Source organism: Cimex lectularius, unplaced genomic scaffold (genome assembly GCF_000648675.2).
Source record: "Cimex lectularius strain Harlan isolate CLEC.00 unplaced genomic scaffold, Clec_2.1 scaffold107, whole genome shotgun sequence".
Taxonomy (NCBI): domain Eukaryota; kingdom Metazoa; phylum Arthropoda; class Insecta; order Hemiptera; family Cimicidae; genus Cimex; species Cimex lectularius.
The window spans coordinates 318077-329679 of NW_019392698.1; the positions used below are offsets into that span (position 1 = coordinate 318077).

An 11603-nucleotide genomic window follows, 5' to 3' on the forward strand; every position below is an offset into this window, starting at 1 on the left:
CAAATGGTATAAAATTGCAGATCAATGATTTACTTATGAGCTGGTTTCCGCTGCAACCCTTGGAATAAATTCAGCAGCATTGGGATTCAGTGTGCTCTACAATTAAAATTCATCAAATGTTATTTTTATTATTTCTTACTGGGAGGCATATAATTTATTAAACCTTTTTCGCAAGCTCTGCTTTCTCTTGCACACACATCCTTTGAAAATCATACAGAAAATCGGAACTTTCACTGGAAAAAAACAATCGTTTAGAATGGTACAAAAGAACTTAGCTAAGTGTTAGCAATATCTTGTCCAGGTTATTGATCCATACAAGACATTTGCATTTTATGTCAAAAATATTGTACCCAAAGTAAATAAAAATATACGTACACATATCCAGGCTTGTTTTCTAACTCGTCTTCAAGCATCGCCTCAATACATTGCTCCATAAGTGCTTCTTCTTCTAACTGCTTCATAACCTAAACAAAATTAAGCTCGTGTAAGATTATTTGAAATCATGACATTTCCGATGATACAAATTCACCATTAAATAAAAATACATTGATCAAACTATAAAATTTTGTTTTGTTTTTGAAGTTGGAAAATACTTCATTCTAGTGGGTTTATTTGGACTTACAAGGATTGGAATAGTAATTAAATTTAACTAATTTTATGCAATTCGTTTCAACTTAGAAATGTCGGTTTATATAAATAAAAAAAAATTGAAAGAAGCTCATAAATGAACGGGTATGAAAAAAATTGTAATATACCAAATTTGACCAATAACAAATCTACAACATACAACAGATGTTAGTAAGTGAAGTGATTTTTGTCACAAAACGCGTTTAACATCCTATTATCAATTGGGTGTGGGGGGGTCACTAACCCAAAAATATGTTTTTTCAAATTGTTCCCAATTAAATTCTTATAAGAGCTATGCTTGAGATTCAAATCCAGAACTGCAAGCATGGCAAATGAGTCAGTCACCTTAACAACTCAACCACTGTCGTCGTCCCTACGAAATTAGGGTGTGTGCATTTTTTTTTTTTTTTTTTTTTTTTTTTTTACACTTGCCCCAACCACTGTACTATTCAACCTTGCAACTTCCGATTTTTATTTGTTTCCTAGATGACCACTTAAAAGGTTAGTAATTTTTGAACGAAAATGATCTCAAAGTTGCACATACAGAGTTCTTCTCCTGTCATCAGACTTTTACAAAACTGCTACCAGAACATTGGCAGTATGTTATTTAAAATGAAGGAAATTATGTTTTGGATTAAAAATAAAATAAATTTATATTTTGATTTTGCCCTTTTTTTCAGAAAACTGAAAAACTTATGCACACAACCAATTTTATTCCTTCATTTAATACGTGCAAAATAATTCAGCTTTTGTATATGTAAATGAAGCCAAAAGCTTAAAGATTATTCATACACATTGAATTCAAAATAAATTCATTTCAAAATCAGTATCACAATATGTATATTTTTGCATTTACAATTACATTCTTTCGTCAATGTAAATATCAGCATTTTTATACGATATTGCCTATTTTGGTATAATAGGTATATTTTGGAAAAATCTAAGAAAAGAAACAAATAAATTACTACTATTAGATTATTTTTTAATTAGTTGGCAGAGTGGTCAATTAACAAATTTACCCTAACCATTCTTAACAAAACCTCATTCTTATGGTAGATTTTAACACCAGTGTTTGATTTGATTAAGGGAGAAAAGAAATTAAGATTAAGAAATATACTCATTAAGGACTGTAAATACTATTCAAAAACTGAATGCAAGTCAGGCAAAGCATGTTATAAACCAAAAGTTTCACAGTCTAAATGTACTCTTGAAAATTTCAATGTAGTGCAATTTTTTTTTTTTTTTTTTTTGCTTTGCCGGCCAGGCCACTACAAAAATATAGTAGTTGTTACCACTACAAACAAAATTAAATTATACATTGACACTTCCTTTACAACATTTCTTTATTATTATACAATTTAGAAAATTGAAAAATCTAAAAGACTATGGCCAAAAAAAATTTAAGAGAAATAATTCAACTTGCAACAACTGATCCCAACGTTTTGAGAATTAGGGATTATGTCAAACATTTAGGCGAGATAACCATTTGAGGATTAGAAAAATGAAAACAAAGTTGTCATGGGCAAGAAATTAATTCCATATTGAAAAACAAATCTCATCCAACGACTTTCTAAAAATACCACAGCAATTTGATAAATTCGGCCAAGTTACTGTGTAAATAATGCAATTTAAAGATAACTAAAATGTTAAGTAAATTTAACGTTAGTTATCTACAACTTTTGATTCAAGTTCAAACAAAAATACCATGACTATCTGAAAAGTACATTGGCAGTAGTAATGATGATAAATCAAAAGAAAATTCATTGTTTGAAAAGAACAAATACATCTTTGTAACTAAGATTATTGATATTACTATTAATAAACGATTGTTTTGCGAGTTTCTGGTCATATTAAGAAATGGATTATGTGTATGGAGGATCATTTTATACAAATCACAGCCTAGAAATATGATATAACAAAACATAGTTTATAATTTACCGATTATAACACGCCCAAACAGCAAGCCACAGCCAAAGCTGATTTTGTGGGGTTTTATGGTAAAAAATGAACTCAAAATATTAAAAGGTCAAAGGTGCATCATTGCATTTTTCTTCTATATTAGTTTTCCCTAATTATACATTAATTTATTAATATCAATAAACTAAATTTAAGAGTACCTTGTCTTTTTATTCTCTGACATATTTATGTCTGCAATTTAATTATTGAAAGCAATCTTAAACATTACTTTTCAATTTTCCAGTACATCTAAATGTTCTTATTGTGTGATACAAATTTTCACCTGGCAATATGAGTGAAAGTGAAAATAGTTTCAAATTCAAATATGAGGCGTCATTAATTTTTTTACAAATTCTAAATTCCTTGGTTTAAAACCTCCTTAATCAGCAGACATGATCCATATGGTTGCAATAATATAAAGCAATTTTAAACATTATTTCCAATTTTCCGGTATGATCAAATGTTCCAACTTTCTGATATAATTTCCAACTACCAATATTAGTAACAATAGTCGCAAATTTTTTGACAAGAAATATTGAAAGTTTTTAAAAATTATAGATTTCTTGACATATAGCCTACTCGAGCAGCAGGAATCCATATGGTTATTAACAGCTGGAATGCATGAATTGATTATCGCTTCAAATTTTTACATCATAATTGCCAAAATTTTATTGATAATTATGCATAACTATAAAATTGTTCTATTTAATAAAGCTTTCTTGTCATTATCACTAATTATTTATTATCACTAATTTACATTTTCAAATTATCTTTTTTACCTTTTTGTGCTAACATGACTACCTAATACATCTAATATTATGCAGATCTGAAATTTGATTACAGAAAGCATTTTTTTCCAATTAAAAATATTCCAATTGCGTTAATATAAATTTTGGACAGACAATATGAGTAAAAGTACACTGAGAGGGGGAAAAAATTATTTTTGTTGTTTACTGGATATTTTTAAACAAAAATATAACATTAGATAAATAAAAAATTAAACTGAGTAAAACAATTTCACCAAAAATGGTGCTATGGAAAAATGAAGAAAATATTCAATTCAGGGAGGAGTATTTTCTCCTCTTGTGTTGATCGTCGTTGATTTTATGAGGTTTTGTATGTGGTGAATTTTCGGTGACCGCAATGGTTTAGGGGTTTAGACAGCACTCATTGTTGTAAGGTAAAGGTCCCAGGTTGGAATCCACAGCCCTGCGTTCGAACCCGACACACTTACAAATGGGCCTTTTTTTTCCAAAAACACTGGCACCCTGAAGGTTCAAATAACCTCATTGTTGAAATACCCTCTTACAAAATCAAAAGAAATAAAAATAAAATAAAAAAATTTAAAAAACATTTACACACAAACACTACAGTCAAATGTTCTAATAGTATTATAATTTCCGTCTGTCAATACGAGTAAAAATAGTTGCAGATTTCTGCAAAAGCAAGGTATTGAAATTTTTTTTAATTATAAATCTCTTGGCATGTACCCTCCTTAATAGCTGGAATTTATACGGTTAACAGCTATAATGTATGGACTGATTAACTCTTCAAAATTTTACATTATGGTACATATAGTTCTAATTATGGAAAGCAATTTTGAACATTACTTTCCAATTTTCCAGTATGTTCTAATGATGTCATACTAATTTCCACCTGACAATACGAGTAAAAATAGCTGCAGATTTCTGCACAAGCCAGATATTGAAAGTTTTTAAAAATTACATATTTCTCGGCATATAACCTATTTAACAGCAGGAACTTTTATATAATTACAACTGTAATATAAAAATTGACTCACACTGTAAAATTTTACACCATGATCTATGTGGTTGTAATGATGGAAAGCAATTTTAAACATTATTTTCAAACGTTTCGGTATGTTCAAATGTTTTAATCGTGTTATACATATTTTGGCGTTAGAATATGAGCAAAAACATAGATTTCTGCTTAAGCAAGATATTGAGTTTTTAAAAATTATAAATCTCTTGGCATATAACCTACTCGAGAAGGAGGAATCCATATGGTTAACAGCTGTAATATATGAACTGATTAAAATTTCATATTTGAACCTGGTGGATCGTAAATGTGTCAAGTTTGTTTATAAAGAAGTAAGTTTTGATTTAAAAAAAATAGTTTTACTATTTAAAAAAAAAATTAAAAATAAAAGCGTTGGAAATTGTATGTACTTGTTTTTCTCCATATCCGTCATCATCAGGCTCTGTGCCCTTTGCAAAATCACCAGACAGAGACATGACGGCAGCCCAGATGAAATATTGCATTGGAGCGAAATTTGGGTCAAACCAGGTCGGAGTCAGACGGTTTCGAAAAAACCGTTTAACATGTCTCGGACCCTCTTAAAAAAGGGCGAAAATATAGTAAAATGAAAATCCTCAAAAAGAAATCCATTCCGACAGGATTTTCGGTTACATAACGAAGCTTATTGTACTGTTTTTTGTGGAATATTGGTAAACAGAAAAGATAACTGGACTATTTTAAGGACCCACCTCCTTGTCGAACTCCTCTTCGTTCTCCATCCACATGTACTCGGCGAAATCTTGCACTTTACTCGTCTCGGAAGAGCTCTCCTTCTTCTCGTCGACCTTTTCACTTTCCGTAGGAATCTTCATATCTGGAGAAAAGAGACAGAGGAAAGCGTATGAGACCGATTTCTTTTGTACGGAGACGATAAAAGTCTGAGATAAACGACAATAATCGTAAAGAAACTGAGCCAAGGTGGGAAATATTCGTGTTTTGAGACCACTTTTCACGATAACCTACATAAATAATAAAATCTACAAACGGGGTAAAAAAAGTGGGACGATTAAAAATGGGACAATTGCGAGGGTGTTTTAACAGGGGGAAAAACGGTTCGATTGACGAAAAACCCGAGTCGGACTGAAAAAAGTCAGAACAAGAAAGGACAAGAAAATTCGACTGAATGTGGTCCGGCCGATGTTGACCGTTTACAGCGAAATGTGGCGGATTTCGAACCGAAAACTTTTCTATTCATAAAATTGGATTGTACTCAAGTATTCTATTATTAAATTCGAAATATATCTGAATTCACAATTACCGATTCTATTTCTTCCAAGACGGAGAGAACGATATTCCCGAACGCACAAGACAAATCCGAACAGAGACTACACTTTATTAACAAACACGGACTTGTTTCGGCCCCAGTGTTGTCCTTTTTCCCAGTTCACTTGCAATTTGCAAAAAAGTCCTTCGACCCTTCTCACATCAACCGATTTATAAATATTATACAGAAAAAAAAGTGTTACTTAAACACAAGAAAAATATTACCATTAATTTCAAGAAGAGAGATTTCACCTTTGGATGGGATGTTTGAAATAAGATTCTAACGGAAGGGGCGCAGGGTTACAATTTTTATTCAGCTTCAAGCTACCACCCCCTAAGGCAGACGGCACTTTTTTTAAGAAAAAAAGGCCATACCGTAAACCAAGGTTGAAACTTAAACATTTTTTTTTAAATAGAAAATATTTAATACTTTAATTAAAAATTTAAAAAAATATATATTAACTGATATTTTTACATGAATTATACAGTGTCTGTAGTCATGTCATGTCACACCCCTTTTACTCAAAATCAACTAATTAGAACACAGTTTTAAAAAGTAACCCCCTTTAATTTTATGCAAAGAAATTGAATACTGATTTTTGAGAATCACCAACCTAGGACGTTGGCATTCCGGGATATGAGACCGAGGTCCTTCCAGCCACCGAGACTGGTCTCCAAGAGCAATCGACAGCTAGGTCGTTTCATCCCCGAACGAAGTTTCTAAATCCAGACCATTCACATTATCATACATTCTTTCCTATTTATGTGCTATTCACTTAGCTTGGGAGGTGGAGTACCTGATATTCCTTCATCACCCTTTAAACTTATTACACAACTAACCTATTTGAGACAATACATTCAGTCTTAAAACACACTAGAGGACATAAAAATATCAGTATTATATATAATAAAACAACCCTGTTTCCTTTAAGAATCGGAACAGAAGACGTAAATACTCGCTGCCGTGCTCAAGCATAATACTCAAATCGAGTGGCATTCCTACATGCTCTCTCTATGGAGCCAAGGAATGCCTCCCTTCAGTGGGACAGACTGGGCAACCATTCTCTACATGCCCAACATACTCAATATTTTTCCATCACCCTTTAAACATATTACATAACTAATCTAATTAAGGGTCAATAAGATATTTGATCAGCTCTCTTACTCTACACATTTACGTTAATAAATACATTCACTCTTAATATACACTCAACGAAGCTTCTATAGTAATATATATTATAAAACAATCCAGTTCCTTTCAAGAATCGGAACAGGAAACCCAAATACTCGCTACCGTGCTCAAGCATAATACTCAATTGGGTGGCATTCCTACCCGCTCTCTATATGGATCCAAGGTATGACACCCTTCAGTGGGACTCATCTAGGACCCTTTATGTATTATCCTCCATTACCCTTTACACAAACTATAACTAATCTAATTGAGAGTCCATAAGGTACTTGATTGGCTCTCTTATAGTACATATTCACTCTTAACATCATAGCGCTATCAATGCATTGAGAGTTCTATCTGTACTACATAGAAAAACAGCCCTGTTTCCTCCAAAAATCTGAACAGGGGCCCAAATATTCGGTGCTCAGGCACACTTTTCATATCGGGTTGCATTCCTTCACGCTCTCTACATAAATGCAAGGAGTGACACCCTCAATTTGGTGGGACACACTGAGCAAACTTTCTCAACCCTGTGTGAATCAACCTCGCATGGCCTATCCTTAATCGGGTGAGGATGGCCCTTCTTCTAGTCAGATCCTCCGAGGGCCACCTATCGACAGTGTCACGAGGGCGCTACCGTGCCAATTGGGCCCATCGACGCTACCACTTTCTTTTAATCATGTTTTTCATTACATTTTTAGCGTCAGAGGGCCGGATCACGGTGGCTGAGTTCGGAGGTTGGGACGTCCCGGCCTTAGCTACCTCCAGACCTATGTGTCTGTGTACCCGGTCAACAACAACCATTTTGCTATTTACAAGACAAAAAAAAAATTACGCCGCTTACCATTACGTCTTGAGTGGTGGTACTGCCATTTCATTTTTCTATTATGCACAAACAGTGATACTCGCTAACAATTCAGACGGCAATATATAATTTGTAACATAAACTATTTTACAGTGCCGCATCTATTAATATGTTACTATAGTAAATACAATAAATAACTTTATTATTAGAAACAGCTGTTAAAAAATATTTTTAAAAAAATAATCAGGTGAAATATTTTTTAAAAAATAATTAAAAATTATGAAGAAATTAAATATCGTATTGAATAGAATATGTAATATATTGTGTTTTTCATATTCTTTCTGTGCATGTTTAATCTTTAGTTTGTGGCGGTTATTTTCTGCAAACAGATGCGCAGGTTCGTGCATTGATAGATCACGTTATATGCGATGGCCTAAATTCTAAAAATTGCGATACGTTTTTTTAAATACCATTTTATAGCTTTAAAACTTGCATTGTGTATAAGTACGTAGGTGGTTTGGGGTCTTACTGCGTACTATTTTACTCGACTAGTGCCCTTTACCAGGACTCATATAACCAAGCCAAACTTCATACGATGAAAGTGTTGGCAATTTCTAAAATTTAAATTAAACAACAAACAAATCACGCTTTATTTAAAGGGAAATTCACGAATGTTAAAACTTCGTTAGTTATTGGGTCGAGGAATCGTCCTTACCCAGTTAAGAATAGGCCACACGCGGTTGACCCACGGGCACCACGTTAAGGGGCCGTGCAGGTGCCCCTTATTTAGATAAAGAGGCCTGTCATGCCTTGGCTCCGTATAGAGAGCGTGTAGGCATGCTGCCGAATTTAAAAATTGTTCTCAGACTTTTTAGAGGACGTGGATGATTTTTTTTTTTTTTTAATTTATTGAATATAGGCCTATTTTCTGTATTTTGTTTGAGCACGTGTATTTATTAGCATGAGTGGTGAAGGGCTGATTGTGAAATATAGCATTACCATCGCCCCTCCAGTAGTAAGTGAGTTTAGGTTCTATGGTGGAATATTTAAAATCCATTGATCCTATAATATGATAGATTGTGTGCAAGTTGATGGAGGAATATCAAGTATTCCACTGATTAATCAGAATGAATGTAACATGCATAAGTGTAAATGTATTTATTTATGTGACTGTATTACAGAAGTTAGTTTTAGGTTAGTAGAGTTTGCAAGCATTGGTGGCTGAAATGGCCTCGCTGTCAAAAGCACCTAGAGCCTAACCCCATTGGTTGAGGAGTATCTGCAAGATATGTAGATCCCAAACCTTTACTTGGGATAATAAATACAAATACAGAATCCTCCATCACAGAATGGATCGAAATTAAAAAAAAAAAAGAGAAGTGGATAAACTCTAGGACCGCTAGGCATAGTAAACTTTGCTACATTTTGTTTGCATGCCCATTTTTGCATCATTAAGTTCGTATTGGAGAGTGTGCATGAGTTTGGTTAGGTATGAGAAAAGGAGCTCTTTATTTTTCAGATAGTTTACACAAGAACAAGATGTGGTCCCATGTGTGGCATGTAACACCGTCACAAAAGCAAACTGGATCCTGAAGAATTCTGAATCTGTGCAGATACTAGCTTAATTCCATACCCTGAAAGAACTCGGGTCATCTTGTAGGACAGATGCTGCTCATAATCTTGAAGGAGATGGTGGGGGAAAATGCTTTTTTATGCTGACCCATTGCAGCTAGTACTAATGTTATTTCTATTTCTAGAGACTGTTGTCCGCAACCAAGCCATGCACATAGGTCTTCGGTACCAAGCTGAAGGATTCTGGCAGAGTGGAGTCCTCTATAGTTTCTTTTGCCACTCTGTCAACTCCTTTGTAACTCTTTTCACCCACATGGGCCCTCACCTTACTGAAGAACACATAGATGATAAGATGCTGTATGCAGATCAGAACATGCCAAATACGCTCAACTGGATTTCTCTGATCCACAATCGAGTCTAGCACCACCTGTGAATCTGTCCTAACAATTTGTTAGGCACCACTATCCTTGTCTAGATAAAACATACTGCATTAGCCATTTCAATGAATTTAAAATTATCAGTAAATCTGCTTAGTTTTTACAGCACTGATCTGCTAGCCTAAAATTTCCTTCTTAGATTGTTTGTCTATTTAGCCATGAAGGCTCTCCTGATTTTCCCTTTCTCTTGCTGCCATCAGTATATATCAGTATCCTGAAGTCAGAACTCCATTAGTTATTAAGGGCTTTTAACTATGGCACCAAAATAAGATTCAGCCTGTAGCAGAACCTGCTTGTCAACTCAACCTCCAGTTCAAATTCCTTGTCAATACCTTTAATGTACATTTCTGTCATCTTTATATCTATCGCAGGAATATTGGCTATAGTGCAGGCTGCTTGGTATGAGATACTGCTAAGTTAGTTTAGGGTTAGGAAAAGTTTAGGTACGTAAGTGTTAGAGTTAGGGACAGTTTAGGTCAGTAAATGTTAGGGTTAGAGACAGTTAGGTTAAGTATTGAGAGTTAGGATTAGGGAAAGTTTAGGGTCAGTAAGTGTTAGGGTAAGGGCCAGTTTAGGTCAGTATGTGGTAAGATTAGGAACAACAGGTTAGGTTAGGTAGAGAGAGGTTGTAGTTAGAGATGGAGTAGCTTAGATAGGGTTAGAGATGGAGTAGCTTAGATAGGGTTAGAGCTAAGCTTTCGGACAGTGTAAGTCAGTTAGTGTTAAGGACAGGTTAAGTAGGATTAGAGTTAAAATCAGGGGCATTTTAGGTCTGTAAGTACTAGGGTTAGGGACAAGTTAGGTTAGACAGGGTGAGGCAAGGGATAATGATGGATTAACATAAACTCCACCTAATGTTTCAGTTAAGATTACAGTTTTTCTTCACTATAGTACCCGTATAGTGAAAGCTTTTATTTTTCTCTGCTCCCTATTGCAGATTTCAGGATTTTCATGTTACATGAATTTACAATGTATGAAATGTCGGAATTTACATTAAGAATTAAATAAAAATTAATCGAAAAAAAAGCTAATTTTAGACTTACTTAATAAAAATAAAATTCAAAGTCTGCAATATTTGGAAATCAAAAAGACACAGGCAAGGGATCATTCAGAGCTGCTTCTTTTTCGCCTTCCTTATTTCTTGCCATTCCGATGTGAGCCTTCGGACATTTAATTCTACAGTGTTTCATTTGTCTAAGTTGGTACACAATTAGTTATATTTCATACTTGACTTCATAACGAACATTATCATTGGACAAATTTGACAAAGATACTTCACGGAAATGATGAATGGTGGAGTGAGTGCGGTGTTCAATCCTTTTAAAAAGATATCCTATTCACAGTAAACTGAAAATTAAAATTGAACTTGTTACTGTGAGTAGGAACTATCTTTTTAAAAGGATTGAGATACTTCACTATCCGTCCATATTACAGCTCTTCCGTTTTTGTCTGTAGGTATTTGTTTATTAACTCGTCTTATTGATTTAGGGGTTAGGGTCTTAGGGTTAGGGTTAGGGACGGGTTAGGTTAGGCAGGGTTCAAATAAGGGTTAGGATTAGTTAACATGATCCTTGATTATTCATGATTCATTGCTGAGACACATCTGACAGATAAGACCAGCAAAGATATCAGTTTTGTGCTCTAACAAAAACACACCTTATCTGTTGTCACAAAAAAAGGAATTATCAGTATAAACATTTTTTATTGAAATAATTTAGTTTTATTAAAGGCCTCTATTATTTTTGCAGATTTAAATGATAGCATATATACGCAATAAAAAGAGATTAAGTTATACTATTAAAATTATAACTAAATTGTTCTAGCAATTTATTGTTTATATTTAAAACAAAACCATTAGTACAACGTGAAATTTAAAAACAAATTATATAGTTTTATTATATATTATTATGAAAAGAAATTATGACTTTAACCATGACCATAAGTGTCGTTCAAG

At 33.6% G+C, this 11603-nt stretch overlaps 1 protein-coding gene across 1 annotated transcript; it reads right to left on the reverse strand.

Moving 5' to 3' along the window:
* LOC106664744 (polyadenylate-binding protein-interacting protein 2) lies at positions 1 to 5975 on the reverse strand. The gene is made up of 5 exons (XM_014390724.1): positions 5660 to 5975; positions 5091 to 5215; positions 376 to 464; positions 164 to 233; positions 1 to 96 (listed from the first exon to the last, which is right to left on the reverse strand). Exons 2-5 carry the CDS (start codon positions 5211 to 5213, stop codon positions 34 to 36), a joined length of 345 nt encoding a protein of 114 aa, XP_014246210.1. The 5' UTR covers positions 5214 to 5215; positions 5660 to 5975; the 3' UTR covers positions 1 to 33.
* Between the last annotated feature and the right edge of the window lie 5628 nt (positions 5976 to 11603).